At 35.3% G+C, this 24,638-nt stretch overlaps 1 protein-coding gene across 5 annotated transcripts in view; it reads right to left on the minus strand.

The window, feature by feature from the left end:
- Positions 1–1,660: 1,660 nt before the first annotated feature.
- Positions 1,661–24,638, minus strand: part of cd276 (CD276 molecule) — an 81,523-nt gene continuing 58,545 nt past the window's right edge. For 2 of the 5 annotated variants that reach the window (XM_088641293.1, XM_088641295.1), the window contains 2 exons: positions 23,884–23,925; positions 1,661–2,806 (listed from right to left, as the gene is read on the minus strand). Coding sequence is in view for 2 of the 5 variants with exons in the window: in XM_088641295.1 (XP_088497421.1) it covers positions 2,754–2,806; positions 23,884–23,925 (95 nt within the window). In the remaining 3 variants the exon portion in view is untranslated. Of the gene's footprint in view, positions 2,807–19,126; positions 19,159–23,883; positions 23,926–24,638 lie in introns of those variants that run through there. The other 3 variants (XM_088641294.1, XM_088641292.1, XM_088641296.1) reach the window with 2 other exon arrangements.

Raw genomic sequence — 24,638 nt, forward strand, 5'->3', positions numbered from 1 at the left:
TGTGTATGCTAATTATCACATACTACAGTATGTTACAACCAAAACCCTCACTCCGATACAGAGAGACGACATACATGATCAACATAGAACTAGTACTTTTACTGCACATATGCAAGAAATGCAGTCTGAGCCATCTAATGAAAGTCTTAGATGCACAATCCTTTCCTGCAGTTCGTTTTTTAACTGCCTTTACTTTTTAAATGTTCTTTTTTCCCTTCTGGTCAATTAAAGAATCAAATCCAAACATGACCTGGATTTTTCTTTAAAGTTCCCACACTCCCTTCCTTTGGAAAAATCAGATTTAATTCTCATAAAGCAGTCACCCCACACTTGGAAATGACATGGTGCATTTGCTTTGAAGTAGGAACCTGCCCTAGCTGGCATGGTTTTAATCCAATGACATTGTGCAGCCCAACTAAGAAGACTGATTCAAATTGATTTTTAAAATTCTATGCAAAGTTCAGGTGTGACACAAAGAGATTTGGGGGAGGGAGCTGGGTAGAACAGAATGAGAAAGAAACTAAAATAACCTAACTGAAGTGGCAATTACTCATCTGAAATTTTTAGAAGCTGTTTGATCCTGGTGCAGAGGGTATGGGTCACAAAGATCACAGGATTGCACTTTTGTCAGAGACTCCCAGTTGAAAAGGTCCATTTGATCTATACAAATACTGTCACTTCTGTATGCTGCCCGTAGTAAATGATCAAGGGAGCACAGCATGAAAGATAATGACTTGAAGAAGCACTACTTTTCTGTTCTGTTTGATTAGCCTGTACTCTATATGGATTTGATTCAAAATACACTTGTTCCTATGCGTCAGGGTAACAGCTAGACACTGGAAGTGAACTGCTCAATATAACTAAATGACTTGAGGTGAATCCTTGAAAAAATAAACTCTACCAATTAACAAAATTTGTCAGGTTTTTGACTGCAGTATGCACCAGTGTTACTCAACATAGCACTTCTAATCAGCTGTATTGTGTATATCCAAAATTAGGATACAACCAACTCCTTAATTGCCATTTTGATACTGCTGATAATCTGTTAAATAATTAAGTTGAATCTGGCTATAGTAAAATTCTAAAATGATACAGATTGGAAGGGACAACCTGACTAATTCTGTGAAAAATATCACAAAGTGTGATATGCATGAGAAAAGTGATGTCAGTACAAATTACTAACTGATCTGGTCTTGTAAGTCTGTTTCTTCAAAATGAAAAAGGTTAGAGCAGATATTATGTGCAGTGCGCATTTTGTACTAAGCTGAGTTCATGCTAGAGGAATGGACACTGTATCATTTGTATTGTGTCTGTAGATACGGTATATTTAAATAAAGTCAAATGTTAAGATTGTTCAAGATCTTTGTAGAAAACATTTAGCCACATGTTCTACAATTACATATACTGTAAAAACATTGTAAGGATTCTCTTACATGATGAGAAATTCTCTTACATGATGAGGATGAGAAAATATAACCCCAGATCCACTGCAATGGCCTTTTAAAAGTGCCCTATAGTATCTGAAGTCAGGCTATGCATTTTAATGTTATACTAACCTGAAATAATAAAGCATCCATTCATGCATGGACCTGACTTAGCCAAGGTTAAAAATGTTTTGCTTCCATCTTTGAGGCACAATGTGAACAAAAAAACTGCAAGATCAGCTACATTTTCTTTATTCTTAAATGATGCCTGCATAACACAATATCTAAAACCCAAGTAAAAAAGCCTTTTCAAATGAGAATATTTAAATGTTTAGTTCCAAACGAAATAAAGGAGGCAACTGTGGATCAGAGAGGCAACATTTCTTTGTAACAAATCTCTGCAGTTTTAGATTGCACATGCAACACTTGGATTTAAGTGGAGAAAATATTTCTGTACATCAATCTTCTCAACACACATTGACATCAACAGAACTAGAAAGCCACTACTGTACAATACCTGTAAAAGTCAATAAAGGCTTTTTTATTTCCCGTTCTGTAGCATTAGTTACTAAAACCTTCAAAAGTCTTTAAAAACATTGTATGGCAACATCTGCATTGAAGTGACAGCCCATGATGAATTCCTAAGTGTAACTAACACAAAGCGTTTTTGTCTAGTTTACTGCAATACAAGAAATCAGACAGTGACATAATACATCAGAGAGTCGCACGGTCACACAGTGAACCGATAACAGGACCCGTTTGCCTTTAGAAGAAGAAATCAATCAGGCATGAAGAACCTGACCCCTTCAGGTTTTGCTCTTTATTCCAGCCTTGCACTACAAAGTTGAATGCATTCTAACACTGATATTCAGGCACATTAGTAGTGTCTTAAAAAACAAAGGTCATTTTCAGAAGAGTTTAATCCTGGTTTCACTCTCTTAAATAAAATGTTCAATTATTGTTTTGCAAATTGATTTAAGACTGTTTTTCAGTACACTTTATGGGTTTACTTTATCAACAAAGCTGTGAAACAAAATACAAATTTCACCCAGTTCCCCTTAAAAAAAATGCAAGGTTATATCCATTTGATTCTGGTACACAAAAAACAAACATTTGTGGATAATGTTCCCATCAAAATCTCCTCACTTCTTTGAAGAGCAGTGAAGACAGTGAAGTGAAGTTTAATACTTTATACATTACAGAAAATGAAAAAAACAAAACACTATGAAATACATCTTCTTCAACAAGTCCAGCAAAGCCGTCTGTGTTTCTTAGGCATGGGAAAACTTCTCTATGTAACTTTCCAGTAAGCAATGAACTGGTGCCACCTTAAGATAAAGGTATTGTTTGATGCACTTGGTTCTCAGTTGGGCCTCTTAAACCTGAAAAAATACAAAGAAGATTTGTCAATATCAACTTTTATTAGTTTTAAAAAAGTTCAAGCTTTGGAAATCATTTCCATTTGGAAATGTTACACCGGAGCATAAGTAAAGAATGGAGTATATGTTCAAAGCATAATTGAAATTATGATTCAAATGCTATGAACTTTGTCTTGATTATTTTGTTAGTCGTTAAATACTGATAAGCATTTTGACAGATATAACAGTCCCAAGTTTCCTCTAAGCATGTCCCTGGTACATACAGTATAAACAGAAGTGCATTCAATGTGCAGTGCATTCTGGAATCACAGAAATCTGTCATGTTCAGACAAAGAGAATGTGAATATGAATGGAAAAAATTTAATGTAAATATTTGGCTTAAGTCTTTTAGAATTTTAGGGGAATTCAGACTATGTCTAAACATAAAAACATTGCAGATTTTTAAACAATAAAGTAGAGCAGAAACATTTTAAATGCAAGCTGGATGTCTGTTCTCTTTCCCCGTAGTCGCAGTAGACTGGGAATTTTACATCTACACTATTACTGTGATTTTCACAATTTATCATGTGAAATAGATTATGATATAATAAATGAAGATGATGTTGATTATAAAATAGAGAATTTGCAGAAAATAATTACTCTTAATTTGGATATTTAGCTGTTAAGACGTATTTTTCAGTGAGTAACTGAACTTCAGTGTATCCATGGATGAAATGTACATGTGATGAACAGTAGAAACGATTCTGAGTATGAAATGAAATGGGTTGTGAGTGTCAATGTAATGGATTCTGGAGTCATGGAAATCTGGCATGGTCAAAGAAAGAGATTATGAATATGAATGGAAAATGGAGCACTTCTGTGTAAATATTTGGCTTTTAGAACCCTTTTGGAATTCAGCAGAAAGATGTCTGTGCTCGCATACAATAAGAAAACAAAGTACATGAGGAAAATAAAAAATACCATAAAGTTTAACTATGAATATTTTAGACAGCAGGCAAAATGCTTCCAATGATCTGTTTTGTAACTACAAAGTAATCAGCAGTTTCTTGGATATATTTTTGATTAACTTTTATCCGTAAACAAAAACCATTACAAAAACAATCACACATCTTTGGAGTTTAAATAGGTTGTGATTTGAAATTGATTGTATATGTCCCTATGTGTACTGTATGTCACCAGCTGAGAAAAAATAAAATTATACAAAATATCTTCAGGAGAGAGAATACTTATGATAATGAGGTTGTCTTTACTGAGAAACTAGCATTGAAAGCATAACAAAAATGGAAATGCAGGTGCTATTTAGGTTGGAATAACGTAGAAATAGGATCTCTTTTCACTTTCAATTTATCTAGACCATTCAGATTTGTCATATTAATTTCAATATTACAAATTTATTCACTTTATCTTAATTTTTAGAGCTGCATTTTTCAAGTGTTGCGTTGTTTGTATATTCAAATACAGCCTCCAAACAGCTTCACAGCTTTATCGGTCACATTAAAAGTTAGGTTCAATAACTAAAAATGCACTTTGGGAATACAAACCTAGACCTAGTAAATATTATTAGCAGCTTTCTTTAGAAATATTGTTTGCAGCTTTCTTTAGAGACATGTGTTCCAAAAACAAAAAGGTAATTCCTATTATCACTAAACAAAAAAAAAACATGTTGTTTTGTTTATGTAGTGCAGTTTTTCTCTTACACCAATATATATGTGAAATCTCTGATTTGCAAATATTATTAAGGCATCTTTGCATCCCTAGAGTAATAAAATATTGTTCTTGATTAATTAAATTTAGTTTTTTTTAATAGTAACATTTATATCTTAAAGGTGTCATCATGAATTTACCATAAGTACAGTTCTTATTTTTGCCAGTATTTGGCTTTCTCTAGTACTTACTGTAGTTTCTATTTAATGTCTAAACAAGGGACATTGAGCACCTATTTTTTAAAGACTAAAGTGCTGCAAGGAGTCAGCCAGTTATACAAATACAGAACTTTTATGCCTTTGGCATTTCCAAAAATAATGCTTAGCCAGCTATGTTTTCTGCTGTCAATAATCCACTATGCATGTAGCCGCACTGCATGACTGAGTCTTGAAATTATACAACCTTGAAAATGTATTCCTGGCACTCATCTCCATCCTTGAAATCTTCCTCCAAAGGAGAAAGATTATCCAACTTATCTGACATAAGCTAAATTATGCAGTAACACATGCATAATACATTAATTAAAGGACAGAGCTCCATTAGAGAATAGAGTATTTCTCCTGGTGATTTCTGCCTCCCACTTCTTCAATAACAAATAAAATCAAACCACTTTTTAACAAAACTAAACATTTCGGGATGCTTTAATGAATTACAACTAACAAGATGTACCATGAATGATTTTAATATAAGCCAAAAGGGTATTATAGGATGCTGTAAGAATGTTAAAAATCTACATTTCTTCATGGAAACTGAACTTGAAGCCCTACAGTAGAAATTATACACAAACCAACTGTCACTAAACATTTTACTGACTGTTCTCTTGTCCACTAAAATTGTATACATATCTTTTTTAATGTCAATCCAATGACGTTCTACAGATTGAACTGTGCAATGCAAAACAGGGCTTTGTGTAACTGGACAATGAGAACAGGAAACATTTTACACAGAGGGTTGTAGGAGTTTAGAACAAGTTATTCAGATATATAGCTCAGAACCTGACATTCTGAGTTTAAATCAGTTAACGTCTAACCACCAACATCAGCAAATCATATAGAGGGCAAATATCAAGTTAATAGAGTGTGACTTTGTGGTGATTTTGGAATGGGTGAAGCAAGATTTCAACATTCTTATATTCTTATTTAGAATGTAGATGCAAAGTAATATAAATTTATGTGAAATTGTTTTTATATTGCTTCATTTTATTGCTGAAAGGCACAGATTTTTTGTTGAGTTTTCTTATACAGTTAATGTATTTGAAGACGTTCTAAAAATATTTCATAATTATTTGAAGACTGAAAATAAAAGTTATTCTGTTTCCTATGAAATACAATACACGGAAAAACAAAAGAGACTTATTTGAATTATTGCCTGCTGGCTTTCCACTTGTCTTAAAACAGAGGCCTACAGGACTCAAAAAACCTCATTGCAGACAATGCATGCTGACACACTTCTTGATTGCTCTTGCGTGTAGAAATGGCCTGTCACTTCTGGACTTTTATCTGATTGCAGTGTCATAAGTCACTAAAGAGCCTATATATAATTTTTATTTATTTTTTATTTTTTAAAATCTTTTCAGGCCCCATGGTGTTAATTATAGCACAGTTTTCCCCTGGAGCAAGTAGGAGCTGTGAAAGCATATTAATCTTGATTCTCCTGCACAGTACAAAGTGTTGTTTGAAGAGATTCCTGTGGTAAACCCCAAAGGCAGCACAATTCATATGGAGCAGACTTGAGAGAAAAATCAAGGGGCCGTAAAAGATTTCTTTAGGAATCTAAGAGCACTTGGTAACTTTACAAGGCACCTGATATTTTGTATTTCACTTTCTAATGTGGAATTTTCCAATCTCACAACATGAGGGATGCTATTGGAAGATTCTTTTCCTTTCTGTTTTTTTTTCTTTTGAACTAATTTGCAGTTTAAAGGTCATAAATGTACATTCACGGCTCTTCCTTCTGTGCCAAAATGATTGAAAGTCTGCACTATGGAACAAAAAAAAAACAAGTTGTAAGCAGTTTTTCCCTACTGTACTTCTGTAACTTTTCTTGATTTACTTTCTCTCCTAACATGAATGAGACGCATTAGGAGATGGTTACTAATTTAGTCAAAATAAGAATTTCTTCTGACTGAGAGCTTACAAAATGCAAATATTCCAAGTAACACTCAACAAATGTAATTTCTTTTAAGGAAAAAAAAAGTAATAATTGGAGTCTGACCTTGACCACCACATGCACCATAGTAATTAGCAGGAGTGATGCATTGTGGGATATTCATTACAAGTCACCCCTGCTGCTTTTTGGACCATGAGGGTGGGACTTCTGTTGTTCATTCAGTGATACTCAAATTGTTTACTACTCAAGAATGATACATTTACATTTCTGTATACATTTTTTTCTTTCCAAATAACCACAAAATATTCACCAAAGCAATAAAACATAAAAAGCATCAAAGACAATTAAGTCTTATTTATTAAGCATCATAAATAAAAAATAAAATAAAGGGATGAATGATATTTATAATAACTTCAAAAAGACGAGGTTTCTGTTACTTTTCTAAAAATTGAGCTATTTTATCCTCCAAATTTAATCATAGAGAGCTTCTCTAAACACTAAGAATGCTTGTTAAAATAGGCTTATTCATATTACAGTTCTTTGATGGATTATGTATGAAAACATCTATAATTCAAACATTATTTGAACATATCCCAGTATTTTATTAACCTATTTTGTTTCCCATATACATACAGTCTAGTGTTTATGTAATGTACACTATTCTAAACGAATGTGTCATTTAGAATAAAATGTGCTCTTTCATATTTCATGATAAAATATTAGTAAAGAGTCATACACTGGATGCAAGACTAGTGATTTACCCATGTTGTAATGTGTGCACATAAAATTCAGGTTTGCATTTACTTAAAGTCACTGAAAGCAAAGACCCCACTCCAATAAATTTATATTTTTAGGTGTATCCAATAAGATATAACTGAGTACTCCATCTCACATAATGGAAGTAATGAATTTTCAAGAGAATTTCCTACATTAGTATGTGATTTATGGTTTTGCAGATAAGACATCAACATGAATAGAACATGAATATAAAAATGAAAATTTAGTAGACTAGTGTTTTCATCTTATGCAGTCTGAGGTTTGTTTTATCATTGTAAAATAAATAATCAGGCAATAAATCACTGCCTGCGTTGTGCACCACAAGAACTCATAAAACACAGAAACATAAGTAAAAAAACTGCTTAATATTTTCACTTCTATTTACCATTAAATACATCACAGGCACATTACGTGAAGGGAACTACTTTACTCAGTTTCACCTTGCTGCGTTGCTGTCATCTTTCCCTTCAGTACTGTCTTTGCATAATTTAGTTCTTATCAACAATACTATAATTACCATGACATCCCATGACTAAAATTTCCAGTTTCCCTAAAAATTCAGACCTATCGACCTATCAAATGGTTGCTCATTTGTTCCTTCCACATCTTCTTATAAGTAATCCAGCCTTATCTTTTTAATTGTTGTCTCCTTTTGCTTAGGTTAAATCATCCTTCATTGCATCATTAAGGTCAGAAAAACCATTACTTATTTCTCTCCTGCCCTCTAACTCTAAGGAAAACACTTCACAGTAAAACAGTATTCACAAAACAGTAAACTGGAGATTAGGTAGTTTGAAGTCTTCACAAACTGACAACAAACTGGGAAAACCAGAGTATAGTTCCCCAGCTTCAGCTTTTCTAAAACAGTATTTTTGTTATAACTGTTAATTATTTCAGAAATAGTGCTAGTATTTATTGATAGTATTTTAAATTAAATTGAATACAGTAAATAAAAAAAAATCAGTTTGTTTAATTTTCTTCTATTTTCTTTTGCTATCCTTTTCTGTTAGAACTGACACTGTGGTATCTTAGAGAACCACAGAGGTGTTTTTGCTATTTGGTGTTTCTCTTATTTTCTCTTATTTAATGTTTCTCTTGTTCTTCTTATTCTATTATTAGCTTAACTAATGCTCACAAGCATTTATTCTTAAAAACAGAGAACACATATCTAATGCTTTCCTGATGGAAACTGAATAGCTAAAAAATAACACCTGATGAACTGTTACAGATGCAGCCATTCAAAGTGCGCGGTACAGACACGTACCGGAGGTAATTGGCTGCGGCGTCGCGCATCAAGACGCAAGATGACGCGGGTACCGCGGTACGTGATTGGTTGACCGACAGGGGCACTCGTGGTCCGTTGGTCTGTCGTAGAAAGATTTACAGTACAGTAAACGTCTTTACTGTGCCCGTTGTAGATATTGAATTTTACCACTGAAGGGAAATCTTAGTAGCTGAGCATAAAAAGAATAGGAGCATACTGTAACGCGTGTGAAGGCCATAAACAATATTAATTTTGGAACATAAACATACAGTACTGTATATGGCTGGTCTTGGTACTTTAAAGTAAAAAATACACACCAGTATTCCATTTCTCCCTAAACATTTTAAGCATCGAAGTCTTTAACTAAAGAGATACCGGAGTCAACAAGCATACTTTTAGAATTTGATTAATAGGGAATATAATATGGAATCATGTATCTAAAGAATTTAATAACGATATGATTATATTCGTGTACTGCGACAGGGCTGTGTAGGGCTGTTTCGCCTCTCTCTTCATGCGACTTCCCCTGTAGCCTACTGGTCTATGTGCCCTACTAGCAACTCACGGGTTGTGTGTTCAAATCCAGCCGGTGCTGGACTTTTCTTTTAACAAACATTTCTTTGAAAAAATAGAATAGCGATATTATGGACAATCAATTGACTTTTATATTTCAAAATATCACAACATGATCGATTTTAAGTCATTTTTGATAACAATCAACAAACAAACATTTCTTTGAAAAATAATAATGTTCACCGCTCTGTCCAGCAAATTAATAATAAACTTTATTTTATATAGCGTTTTAAACGATTAAGTAATTAGATTGCTCATAAACCTAATCACTTGCTTTTTCTTTTTATTTAGGCTCAGATTTCCATTATAGATCGTATTATTAATAACCATAATAACAACCAACCAACAAAAACAACCATATAAACATAATACCAACCAAAAACATAGATAACGACCACAATACAAAATCAAATATATCAAACCATTATACTCTCGCAAATTCCTCCAATTATCATAATCCCACCCCGTATGCAAAACCAAACCCTCCTCCCATCCCAGTTTATCCTCTTTATCATAAACGAAATCCACCTCAATTTTCAACATAAAGCATTACTGCTTACTGGGTTTTTGAGGGGGGGGGGGGGGGTTTTTCGCTGGAAATCTCGCCTGCTTCTACTTTACGAGTACAACCCCCTCTCTGCCGGAGTGCTGGCTGTGACGTATTAAACCGGTTTCACAGGTATTTTCAAAGTAGGAAGTACAGTGTTAACTGGTAGCTGGGCTCCTCAATGGAATCGCTTTAACATGCTAATGCGTTGGTTTAACAGTCCGGGAGTGGCAAGCTTCCAATGTCAACTCGACTCGATTGGAAGACAATGAACGTATTTTAGCCCTAAATGATTTAATAGCAAACATGGTTTACATAAAATACATTTTTCCAAGAAAGTTTATAATAATACGATCTATAGTTGAAATCTGAGCCTAAATATAAAGGAAAAGCATTTTCAGAGAGCAATCACGCTGTGTTTATGTAGAAAAAGCGATTAGGTTTATGAGCAATCTAATTACCTATTCGCTTAAAACGCGATATAAAATAAAGTTTATTTAGAGATGAATGATCAGTGTCGCAGTTTAAATAATTTTCGTAGGAGGGCTTGGACAGATTCCATGTGCATTTTTGCAATTTACGTTGCATTGTCCAATGTGCTGTTGTAATACAGTTTAGAATACAGTTAGTCTAAGCTTTATCAGCTTTATTTATGGGTTGCAATTTAGAAAAAGTCAAAAACCGCACTCAAAATGCAATTTAGAGCTTTCTGGCAAGAGGAGACACCCAAATTATAATGTAACATGCCACTGTGCATGAACAAAGTTATACTGCAATTTTCCTTAGATACGCGATTAAAAAAAATAAATTTTTTGAATCCCCGGAGGAACACACTCCATAAGAATCAGCGCTTTTATACAGTATATCGCCTTTAAACACATATATTTAAATACGCGTTTACGATTTAAATCAAAACGCGATTCAAATCAATATAAATGTTTATTTTGTAACGCATAGGTGACTATTCATTGTTATTAAAAAGACTTAAATTCGATCATGTTGTGATATTTAGAAATATAAATTTGTTTGGTGCGAGTGAGGTTTTATTTAATCTCTGACCAAGGGAAACGTTTCATTTTTTCAAAGAAATGTTTGTTAAAAAATAAAGTCATAGTTCCATGGGATTCAATCACAGACCATGTGACATGGGAGTCAGGAAACTAACACACAGCGCCACCAGATTTGATAACGCTATAAAAACGCTATAAAATAATGTTACTAGGCACAGAACTAGTTTACAGCACAGTACAATAATAAATGCTGACCATGACTTTAGAAGCATAAATTGCCTTACACTCAATTTAAACACAAGCTGTCTTTAGCCCTCTAAGCTGGTTCATACAGAAATGTAGAGATCCAGGCTCAGAACACACAGCTTCATTAGCGAATACATATGCAGGACAACTAGAGAAGACGTTTTACAGAGGATGGATTTTTAGAAACATCCCATCAGTGACATCACTGAAGTCAACTCCTAGGTACTGTAACTGTCGTGTGGATAGTTTCACAAGAATCAGACAAAGGTTTAAGCATCGCTTGTTCTAGATAAAACTGCAAAAAAAAACAACAATCCATAATGTACTTTTTTGCGGCTCTGTTTGCCCAAATCATATATTCACAACGTGAAATTTAGAAAATAATATTACGTAACCAAAATCCGCAATATGGAAACAGAACCTGTGTAATTGTTGATAGATGATGTACTCGTAACATTTTTACAAGACGAACTACAACATTTAAAAAATGACTTGTATGTACTTGATATCTCTAATCAATCCACGGCGACATTGTTAAAAGCAGAGTCCCAGCACAAAACGAAACTAAAACGCCCTGGGCATACCGTTTCGCGCTTCTTATTAGTTGCTCAAAAGTAATTTGACCGTATGAAATGCATAATATAAACCTAGAAACATATACGTGAGCAGTATTTACGCACTGTAGTATCGGTGTTAAGACATACCTCTCAAATACTGTAAATCAAGTTAAAAATATCTCAAGACTGATTCTGGTCATAATGAAACCATGTTTCGTGTATGTTTTCTTTAAAGTACCGAGACCAGCCATATACTATATGTTTATGTTCCAAAATTAATATAGTTTATGGCCTTCACACGCGTTGCAGTATGCTCCTATTCTTTTTATGCTCAGCTACTAAGATTTCCCTTCAGTGGTAAAATTAGATATGAATATTCAATACTTAAACGGGCACAGTTAAGACATTAAATATACATATACATACTGTATACAGTACAGTTTTCATACGGTAATATGTTTATGTTCCTAAATCAATCTCTTTTATGAGCATGTGAAAGGCATGGTGAATCGATTCTCAAAAATTACTGTACTTTGCATGATTGGAAACAAATGCGTGATTGCGAAATGCTGTGGTGTTACTTTTACAAAGACGGTCAATGAAAAAAAGAATGTTGACCAGGGCAATACTTTGAGTTTACACTTACAGCTTGTCCAAGGTCATTCATTATTAATACTATTAGTAATATCTTCGTTAAAGACTTTGATGGCCACAGCTCAAACATGAGAGGTTGAGCTTTATTAGCTCCACCTTGCGGAAATTCCGGATACTATTATTTTGCTTGTCATATTATAGGAGAATTTACGGTAACTAGCGGTATTTACCGGTAACTCGCGGTATTTACCGGTAACTCGCGGTAGACTGCGTACAGCGTACCGGAAAATAATGCGGTATCGCCCGCGCATTTTGAATGGCTGCATCTGTACATTTAACTACAGAAACTGTAGGTCAGGTGAAGTAGATCTGCAAGATGAAAATGTCCAAGTAGGTAACCACATTTACTGTCCTACTGTGCAGTCTGCGAAAAGGAAAATGTGGTCCGCAAATGCAGAGAAAGCGGTCAGTAATGATTGTTCATGAAAAGGTAAAATTGTAAATGTAGAACTTGTGAATATTGAGGTTTTACTGTAGTTCTTATACAGTGGGTATATAAAGTCACCACCACCTTTCAAAATGTTCACCTTTGTGGCCCTAAAGCCCAAAAAGAAGACAAATAAAATCAGACTTCTTGCAGTTTTATTTACAAATTGTACCTTGCAAAATCCAAGTGAAAAAAGAAAGCAAAATCTCTTTAAAAAAATAAAAAATTCGAATAACTGGGTTGGATAAGAGAACACCCCCTGAGCTAATACTTGGTGGAAGCACCTTTTGCTTGAATTACAGCCTTGAGTTTGTTTGGATACATCTCTACCAACGTTTCACACCTAGAGGGAGGAATATGTGCCCATTCCTCCGTACAGAATCGTTCAAGCTCAGTCAAACTGCATGGTGAGCGTTAATGGACTGCCCTCTTCAAGTCATGTCAAAGATTTTCGATGGGATTTAGGTCGGGGCTCTGACTAGGCCACTCAAGGACATTCACCTTCCTGTCCCTCAGCCACTGTATGGTTGTTTTGGCAGTGTGCTTTGGGTCATTTTCATATTGAAAGGTGAACCACCTTCCCATTTTCAACTTCCTGGCTGAGGGCTTCAGGTTTGCTTCAAGAATTTGCCTGTATTTTGCACCATCCATCTTCCCTTCTATCCTGACAAGTGCCCCAGTCCCAGCTGAAGAGAAACACCCCCACAACAGGATGCTGCCGCCACCGTGCTTCACTGTAGGAATGGTGTTCTTTGGATGGTAAGATGTATTGGGTTTTCGCCAGACGTACCATTTTGCATTCCGGCCAAAAAGTTCAAGTTTGGTCTCATCTGATCACAGCACCTTTTGCCACTTGCCCACAGAATCTTTAAGTTGCTTCTTAGCAAAACATAAACATGACTCGATGTGGATTTTTTTAAGGAGTGGCTTTTTTTTTGCCGCCCTCCCATATAGGCCAGATTTGTGGAGCACTTGTGATATTGTTAGCACATGCACACAATGACCAGTCTTTCCCATTAAGGCCTGTAGCTTATTCAAAGTTGCCATCGGCCTCTTGGTAGTCTCTCTGATTTCTGTCTCCTTGTTGCTTGGTCATCCAGTTTGGATTGACGGCCTGATCTAGGTAAGGTCTTGGTGTTGCCATATGCTTTCCACTTCTTAATGATGGTTTTGACTGTGCTCCGTGGCATACTTAAAGCCTTTCAAATCTTTTTATACCCATCTCCTGACTGGCTTTCCACCACGCTATTTCAAAGTTCTTTTGAAAGCACCTTTCTGCATTTCTTTGCTTTGAAATGCACTTCCAAGCAGTGGAATCCTCTAGAAACAGCTGCTTTTATTCTGAAAATCACCACAATTGATCACAGGTAGGAGCCAATTAGTTTGTTGTGTGATCTAAAAGGTGATTGGTTATACCTGAGCAAGTTTACAAATGTAATTGTAAGGGTGGTGTTCGCTTATCCAAATAAGGTATTTTACTGTTTTTTCATTTCAGAATGTTTAAATAAAAAATTCACTTGGCTAATGTGGGTTACTATGTGTAAATAAAAATGGAAAAAGCCTAATTTAATTTGTTTTTAATTTCAGAGTGTCATACAACAAATTTTGAAAGGGGGTGGTGACTTTTTATAACCACTGTATAAGAACTACAGTAAAACCTCAATATTCACAAGTTCTACATTTACAATTTTACCTTTTCATGAACAATCATTACTGACCGCTTTCAAAACAGAGAGGTTTTGTATATTTAAGTGTATTTTGCATATTGATACACTGGATCTTTCAAAAGCTTATCTAAATTATGCACAGGTATAATGTGAAGGATTTTGTTGTACAATTCAGAATTCAAAAAAGGAGACAAGGATGACAATGTACTTGCAGCTAAGTCAAAAAGAATAAGGAATATAAAAGATTCTTCTCATACGCATTGTAGTTTGCACGGCAATTCAGTAAGAGAATGCTTCTTTCAAGCTCAATCCTACAAGCTTAAGTACAAGATATAGCAATACAGTATGACTTAAATCCCAGAATTTGAATTTATAACTAATCAGGGATGGTTTTGGTGCTGGAAAAAGATACACGGTATCAACAAAGTTATTTTAAAAGGGAAGTACTTTATCTGTCTGCAGATGAACAAGTTGACAGTCCAGCAGAAATTAGGGAATCAAACAAGATAGTGGGCACAATGAACAACAGATCTATAATTCAGATGAAGATGGTCTTTATTGTTTCCCAGCAATTCACAATTTACAAGTCAACATCTTTTTAAATAATCTAAAGAAGTGGTCACCCTGCTGTTTGCAGCTAATAAGACAGAGAAGCTCACACTGTTACTACTTTTAATCGAAAGGAGGAAAGATCCACAGTGCATTTGCCATGTGGATATGTGCCTGTGCTCTGCACACAAAACAAAAGAGATGTTCAAGCCAAATATTCAACTCATGGTTTTATAATTTGTGCCACAAACCAGAAGATTCAGAAACATACTGTAAAAAGCTCAGACAGAATGCATTTTGTCAGTCTGTTAACATCCTCCTGCAAGTAAACTGGTGATGATAGTAACTGATAGCTACATTATGGTTATGCACTTGTCATAAAATACAATCAGTATGGTCCAGTAGACCAATGGATGATTTTAACCTATGATTGTGATTTTAACACTACCATCATGAACTACTTTTTACTCATCTTTCAGATGTTTAATAACTCTCCAAGAATCCATCAAAGCATGGCAGGGGATGGTGCAGGCATTGTTGATGACTTCTAAATGTCTAATCCATTTCAAAAGTGCTGGATGAAAGGGTTAAGAAGGTGTCATTGAGCAAGACATGATACTGCCAAGTGAAGATACAGAGGATATAGAAAATTCAGGGTTTACAGAACTTGTAGAAACCATAGTGTGATTGATATGTTTTCCTAGATACATTTGTATGATGACTGTAAAGCTGTTGCACACTTGAGAAATGGCAACATTATTGCTAGTGTGACAAAGCTAACCGGAAATGATGAAGATGAGATGGAAGGGGCTGTGGCCAGTGTCAGTAGAGCCCTACAGGGTTCACATACAATCTTGCAGCTTCTTGAAGACTGAGATGCTTCAGAAGTGAATACAATTCAGCTATAGCAAATCCATGACTTGATTTGCATTTGATAGAACAGCCATCGGAACAGGAGGAAGAAAATGCATAACTGAATTCTTTCTAGCATCCTTGGGTTTAAAAAGACCCTTTATAAATAAAAATCATTATTATTTCCCTTGTATTTCTTACATCCCTTTACTGCTTGCAACAAGTCACAAATTTTATTTGCCTCATTTTTGAGAGTACTGCAGTATACTGTACATGCTGTCACTAGTGGTATAGTAGGCTTATGCAATTTATTACTTTAATGTTATGTTCTACTGTTGTGGTTACATTATGCACTGTATTAGGCTCCTATAATTTCCTGCATCTTACTAGGTGTAATGCTGGTGTGTGGCTATTTGAAACCCATAAGTTATGTCTGTTACTTCTTTGTGTGTCTCACTATATTGCTGTTGTCATTTTACCATTATTTTATATTGGACTTCCACAACTGCAAAATATTGAGTGGGTAGTATATCAGGATTTACTGATAATTAAATTACTGACAGTAGGTCAGCGTTCATGGTGAATCCCCTTCCCTACTTTTTGACTGATCTTTGCTAATTAAGACATGAATGATCTTTTTACAAATAAGACATTGTATTTTTGTAACCTCTCAAGAAATCTCATCTTGAGTTTGAAATCCCAGGGGACTTAAGCCTCTGTTTAAAAGTCAAGTTTAGATGAATAAATGTCTAGGCCTATTATTTGTTCGAATTTCACCATCTTCTTTGATCATTTTTCTTGTCCTCCTACAGCTCCTGCGATAGGAGATATGCACTTAAGGTCTGTCAATAAAATAATTTTATTTTCCCCTGGATCTTGAATGAAACAATATATGTAAATTGGGTAACGGTATAAGGAATCATAAATAATGCAGAAACAGAAGAGGAAACTAACATTCACTGAGAGAAATTTCCCCTCAGGATAAATTCTGTCGTTATGATCCTGTCAGACCAAATCAGTACCAGGCAGGTGAAGCTGCCATTTTATAGATAAAAAAGAAAATTTCACCCAAAGGGTCAGGACTCATTTTGGACAACAGCATCAGCAGTTTGACCTCTACATTTTCAAAAGTCAAGGTTCACCTTAGGTTCAAGTAAAACAATGTTAACTACGACATTGAACCTGTATGTGTGCATACTGTATGTGTTTTGTAGCAGCTTTCGAGAATGTTTCTCCTGTGCTTAAATACCTTTCCTAAATAGTGTGCCATTTTTACTACCTGCAATCTAGATAATAAGCCCCTCAGCAAAAAATACACATTTTTACTGGGTATGTCTAAACTGGCTGTCAAAGGAAACACAAGATTAAATAAAGGTTATTTGAATGCTTTGCTCAAGGGGAGAACCATTATCTGCCACTAATTGTACCTACAGGGCCTGTCACTTGAGCAGCATTAATATCAGGTCTCCTGATAGAAAAGGAATTAACCAAGTGCTGAGTTCCAGATTACCACACAATTTGTTGCTTTTATTTCATTGCAGAAGATAATTTTATTTGCAATAGCTCTCAAAAGAAATTATATATCGTGCTATCATTTTTTTTTCAATTTAAAACTCCTCAGTGTGTGTAATTTCAAAAGCACAGGAAAAAGCTTTTTTGGTAACCCTTAACTTTATCTTAAAAAAGGAGCCTTAACACCAAAGCTGCCAGGCAGTTTTCTGAGCACTGAGCTATTTTTGTAGTCTATTAAAGACCACAATTTTTCATTTATTTCACTCTAGATTTCAGGACATGCGGCATTAGTCAATACTACCATCTTTCATTTTTGTTTGCTTTATAATTGCTTCTCAATATATCGTCTTCCCAGGTTTTCATTTACATAGCAGCGTTATTCGTCTTCTTCATATGCGTTTTATCTATAAATGTTTGCCAGAACATATAGTTTAGTATTGGGCAATGTCTTATTAAACAGTCACCTTGTCTTGCTAACTTTATTATAGATGAGTTACAAGTAAAAAGTATACAGCAACTTCTGCATTTGATTTAAATAGAAAAAATAGAGTCTGAATGACCATAATATTTTTTAGATAGTTAACATCTAAAAAAAGTGGGGGGACAGAGCAGTTGCACTTTGGCACTATGGCTAAGGATCTGCACCTGTGGCTGGAAGGTTGCTGGTTCAAATCCCGTGGCCAGCAGAGGAATCCTACTCCGTTGGGCCCCTGAGCAAGGGCCTTAACCCTAGCTGCTACAGGGGCCCTATTAATGGATGACCCTGCGCTCTGACCCCAAGTTTCTCTCTCCCTGTCTGTGTGTCTCATGGAGAGCAAGCTGGGATATGCGAAAAGACAAATTCCTAATGCAAGAAATTGTATATGGCCAATAAAGTGATCTTATAACATGCTGTTCATGTTGACCATACCCCGCTGAGGAGCAGGAGACTCACAGAACACATGAGAAACATATTCAAAGAACACTCACTTCACTGGAATTGCATACACAGATGTAGTAATAATAATATTGTCATAAATGGCTGTAAGTGCTTTGCTAATTGATATGCTAATAACATACCAAGCTAAAAAAGAAATTGGAGAACCTCAAAGTGTCAGAGAAGGTTAGATGTCCAGGTCTGAAGGCAAAATATTATTTCAGCCTTTAGCTCTGTTGAAGGTTATCACCAAAATGCTACAGAAAAAGCAACAGCTTCTGGCATCTTTGTATATGCTCTGATTATAACATCATGATTTCTCAAAGCTTGATTTATTCTTTTTAGGTTTAATGCAGAGTTACATTGTTACAAATCTGTCATCAGAAGCCACAGTGAAAAGAGATTTCTACATGTTTACCACCAATAAAGCAAATACAGCTGTAGATGAAAAGTAACAAAACATAAACATAACATCACTTTATTACCCCTATACAATTTCTTGCATCAGGAATTTCTCTTTTTGCATAGCCCAACTTGCTCTCCATGAGACACAGACACACAGATAGGGAGAGAAGCCTGGGGTCAGAGCGCAGAATCAGCTATTGTACAGCACCCCTGGAGCAGTTGGGGTTAAGGGCCTTGCTCAGGGGCCCAACGGAGTAGGATTCGTCTGCTGGCTGTGGGATTTGAACCAGCAACCTTCCAGCCACAGGTACAGATCCTTAGCCACAGAAACACCGCTCCGCACCAATGTTTTTAAAAAACTTTTTGTCATAATGTACACTGGATTCAATTAAATTAAACCAGACAATAAATGATTACCCTCAGTTTTAAACAATAAACCATTATTATTAAATTGTGGAAAATAACAGTTAAAGACTGGGACTCAGGAAAGGCTATTGTATCTGCAATCATCAAAAATCTACATACAATACATGTCTAAACAGAAATAATCTTACCTTGGTTCCCTTAGGTTTAAGTGGTTGCATTGCTGCAAGACAAAGAAACATATTTACCTAAAACTCACATGTATCCCACATTCTATATTATTGGGTAAAGGATCAAACACAAACCATTCTATTTTAATAATACAAAACCACACAATTAAAGCCATTGTATAAATCCAGGGTGTGCTATAACCTACCCAACTCTGAAAAGCATCATTAAATCCCATCATAATGACTCACTAAATCATATCCATTGTTTTCAGAAGTTGCTCAAATACAATGCATTAGGGCAGTCAATCCAACCCCACTTTTAATAACTGTAGTCTCTATTGAATACACCCATTCCCTTTCCAATCCAATGCTGCTGCTCTCAAACACACATACTTCTCCCACCAACCTTTCCTCCATTAAGACAGATCAAAAGGGCAAGACTATTTAATCATCAACTGCAAATGCAAACATAAAACTGTTCTCTAAAGAAAGAAGCAAGTGAAATGGTTAGACAGAAATTGAACATCTGTCTTAAAGAGTGGGGATTCTGATCACTTACAGTATTTATGCTATTGCCTGTTCTCTTTGTGGTTCATAATATGTTGAGGTAAACATTCTTGAGTATCAAGTATTTCAGAATAGGTAGAGGCATTTTAATTGTTTTCAGTAAGAGAAATTTGAATATTGTAAAACAGACATAATAAGGCACATTGTTCTTGAAAAGTAATTAAAACAAGTATTGTCAAAATATTAGTTTCAAACACCATGCTTTCGATCTTCAGTATTTTTTCTTTTTAAATTTAAAAAAGCCATTTGACTCTTTCCAATATTTTCTTTAATCGTGACTTAACCAATCTACTGCATCTCTCAAGAGTCCTGTAAGATCCTGCAAGACTACACATGTACACTACAATTGGGCGTTTGGCCATTCTGTTTGCCACAATAAGGACAACTTTATTTGTAGGTGCTCAGTGGGCAAAAGATGTCAAGTTAAGCTCCAGTATTTAGGTGCTCTTGTAATTGAGTTTCTGAAATGGGAGCACAAGATTCCTTTTATTTTGAATTCTATTTACCTGAGTGAGAGATTGGATTTGAAAGCACATAGATATGGGAAAATCCCTGAGAGAAATACTAATGCTTCAGGACAATGACTCTTTTTCATTTGACCACAAAATCCAATCAACATTTGAAAATAATGGACATTGTTTAGATATTTAAATCAAAATGATAAAAAGAACAGGTACACTGTCTGTACAGTCTTTGAATCCTAAAGAATTTGTGGTTGGATATTTGAAGGTAAACAGAGACTTTTTTCTTAAAAGTATCATTCCTTTTCAGTTCAAGTTTATGATGGAGAGAAGCATGATTTTCATTTGTAATTCAAGCACTTATTATTCTACTTGGTATACAGGTCATTCTTTCAAAAACCTCTTTTGAAATAACAGATGATGTAGTCTAGAGTTTGTTGCTTTTTCATATTTTTTAGATGAACATATTACCTCAAAATGTCATTACCTTTCGAGAGACATGAGAAAACGTGGAGAGAATTGGAGAATGCTGAAGTTATTTCTTTAAAATTACAAGTTTTATCTTGATTAAAAACGATGTTTATACACATACTGAACATATACAAACAGACAAAAACAAGTAAAATATATCTAAATATTCAATAATAACTGCTTTGAAAATTCTTTTTTAAATATGTGTGGAATACTTAGGTTACAAATTAGGTTTGGAATACTTTTTACCAAGGAAATTTGATTAATTTAGTTTAGTTTTATCTGTGACCTGTATGAACAGAAGTTATATTTTAGAAGATAAAATTGGACTTAGCTGTCTTCAGTTTAAGAAATTCAAAATTTTGCATCCCTAGTGTTCTGTATACCTTTATGCATGTACAGTACGGTCATACCTCAAACTACAGTCTTACTTTCTATGGATTAAATATTCATAACAATGTAAAGAAAAATACAGAGACAAATATGAAAAAAACAAATAAACTCCATATGTGTAGAAAATCATTTAACACCCAGTGGCAACTTTCACTGTGATAATCTTGATTGATGACTCCTATAGCTGTCTGATAGGAAACATGTCACTACAATTTATGACAGTTTTGAATAGATTTATCAAGGAGTTTGTGCATCATATTTAATTTAGTGTGATTGGGAAGAGACAGTGACTATTAATTTGACTGGTTGGGGCTGTCTAGGTCCTAATATTAAGGCCAGCATAGTAAGAATTTCTTCCTTGTAACTTGTAATTTGTAACTGCTTAAATTGCCATTATTGACATTCATCTCTTGCCTTTTTCACAAAACATACTGTAAAGTGATTTTTTTTATTCCTTACACAGCAGATTCTCGCAATTATATATCAGTTACTTTCTCTCTCGTTGCTTGATTTGTAATATTATAATTTTGACATTGCTATTCAATTCCTCTTCTCACTCTGGGTAAATAAAGATGCAAAACAGATGTTGTCCAGGATGTGTACTTCCAGGCTGATTGTTTCTGTTTTGGTCCATAGTAACCAACATGACAAAAAAACATAGGTCCCACTGCAGTCTCTACCCACCATTATCAAGGCAGTCTGTGAGATCACTGAGGATTAAACTGGCACAAACCTATAATCTCCAGGATATTGAAATCCTTCCTCATGGAGAGTTTTACAGGTTGAGCCACTTGGAAACTTTGCGCACGCAGTATTAAATATTTACAAAACATTGTATAAAATACCAGTTGTCACAGGTGCAGGGAATTATTGTTGAGCAAAATATAACAGTGAAGACTAAAGAGTTAAAGCCCTGACAGCAAGATATTTCACGTCCAAACTCTAGAGAACTTTGTTCATGAAAGAACTGGGTCATAATGTACACTCCCAGGATTTTGTGTTGCAAGCATATAAATCCTCTGAGCCTTGTATGAGAAGGCTTGCATGTGAAGTATGTTGAGCTCTATTCTGTCTACAGGCTCCTGACAGTATACAGCTCTGATTAGATAGAATACTTCAGAGAAGGTGATGTTCAGGGAGAGACAGGTTGCTTTGAAAGGGCTGTTTTTGAGATCTTGTTTACAAAACAGGGTATTTTGTTCAGCTGGTCCCCAAACGATCATTAAAAACCTACTTAAATCAGAAAATCCAGACAGCAGGATATCACTGTGGAATGTCCAATCAGAGCAGCTTTTATTGGGACCCACAAAATAACCGGCAAGCTCATTAAGATAACACAGAAATATGCAAGGGCTCGCTGTCATCCCAGATCGATTCAATTGGGTTCATTTCATCTCCTTTGTTTGATCCATTGGAGCCAGATGGCAAAACAAAAGCAGCTGTCGCAAGTGCTTAAGTAGCATCTTTGATTATGTAAATAGCTCCACATTTCTTTCATATGAGCTTGCACAGGTGTGACATAAATTATCTCTTAGGAAAGTGTGAAACCAGGAAAGAAAATGTCCTTGTTAATACCACATTTTAACCATTTAGCTGCTCTGGATGAAAGTGCTTTTCACATAATGGATTATCTGCATTTATTATTAGCTATCTCGTTGTTTTGTAAATTCCTGACAGGAAAACTTGCTGTAGCCCTCTCTCTAAATTTCAAAATCAAAATGACACTTTGTATACTTGTTTTAACGTTTCATTAATAGAAAAAAACAAAATCTTAATCATAATTCTAGCAAGCTCTCACTTCAAAACAATTAGCTTTCTATGGCTTGCTTCTGTCAACATATAATAGGTCATTTAAATTAAACAATACTAACTTTACTGCAAATTAACCTGTTCGAGCACTGTCAGTCTCATGATGGCTGCTATGCAGTACATTGTCAGCAAAGGATTACAATGCCATGCAATCTCATTTGGAATTAGATTCAAGCCTTTTCTACTCACCGCTGCACGCCCTTTTCTAAAATGCAAATTTTGTATCTCACATAATCATTATTACTGTACAAACAGGACTTTAAGACATAAAGAACTGCTGGAATATTTGTTTTAAAAATCTTCAAACTACATTTTGTTAAAAATTAAGCTGCTAGCAAACAATCAAGATACATAGGCCGAATGGTCTTCTTTCATTTGAAAGCTATGTAGTGTTCTAAAGGAAAACATGTCCCCAAATATAGGTAGGTAGGTCCCTTTTCAGGCCATAAAGGCCCATGGGCCACCATTTTTCCTTGACCATTCAACCCTGGAAGTGGAGGTGATGTGCTCAGCATCACACTCCAGCCAGCCTATTACCCCCTGGAAGATTAACCCCCAGTTCTATGAATTGGCTACATTACTCTGCTCTCCTCCCCACTGATAGCTGATGTGTGGTGAGCGTTCTGGCGCACTATGGCTGCCGTCGCATCATCCAGGTGGATGCTGCACATTGGTGGTGGTGGAGGGGAGTCCCCATTACCTGTAAAGCGCTTTGAGTGGAGTGTCCAGAAAAGCGCTATATAAGTGTAAGCAATTATTATTATTATTATTACTCATTTGGAGTACTTGCTGAGTGGACCTGGGCACTGTCTTGAAGGAATTAGAGCAAGCTACATCACTTGCCCCTACTTAGAATTGAACCTGAGACCTTCTGGTCAGGAGCCAGACACCCTTTCCATCTGAGTTACCAAAGATATTTTCAAAAAGTATCTAGATTTTATAACCAGAACTAGGAATACACTTTAAGAGGCTCTAGAAACTCAAAAGCTACAAGTACTCTACTAACTTTCATTTACAGATATACGAGTATTTTAAAAACCTCTTGAGTTTAATCACCATAACATTGTCGAAACTGACCTTTCTTGGATTCATCCTCTTCAATTTCCTTCCCTTCTTCAACTGAGAAAAAAATAAAAATACAATTCAAAGTTAAAAGCTGGTCTTTGTGGGGTGCTCTTCATCCACAAAAGCACTTTGAAAGAGCGTAGGTTACGTCCAGATGTTGCCAGTTCATAGGGTAAATACTGGACACCTCTGCCTTCAGTGAAAAAGTGACTCGTTCAACGTTTATATATATCACTTCATTAAGGGTGCCTTTAATCAGTTCCAAAATCCCTAGGTAAACTTAAAAACAAAAGCAAATGTTAGCAAAGAAACTAAGAAAATAATTACATACTGGATGTTGGCATTTCCGTTACTTAAGTTATGTTAGTTAATCACTGACAATCATAATAAAAGAAAAAAAGCTCCAGGTTATCAGTGTTCTACTATTACCATCAGAAAAGGCAACTAGGTTTAGGGCTTAGACCTGTAGTTACATAGCTGAGATATGTTATTTTTTATTTATTTATTGTTTGAAGATTTTATGTACTGTATTTCAAATAAATACATGCAATAAAGAACAATATGTTGTGCAAAAGGAGGGCGGTGCAGTGGTTAGTATTGCTGCCTTACAACAGCGGGGCCTTGGATTCAATTCCCCACCCTGGGGCTCTATCTGCATGGAGTTTTTTTATGCTCCCTGTGTTCATGTGGGTTTCCTCCAGGTGGTCCGGTTTCCTCCCACAGTCCAAAACATAGTTAATTAGCTTCTGGGAAAACTGGCCCTAGTT

This window comes from Lepisosteus platostomus, chromosome 7, assembly GCF_059453375.1.
Source record: "Lepisosteus platostomus isolate fLepPlt1 chromosome 7, fLepPlt1.hap1, whole genome shotgun sequence".
Classification (NCBI taxonomy): Eukaryota; Metazoa; Chordata; class Actinopteri; order Semionotiformes; family Lepisosteidae; genus Lepisosteus; species Lepisosteus platostomus.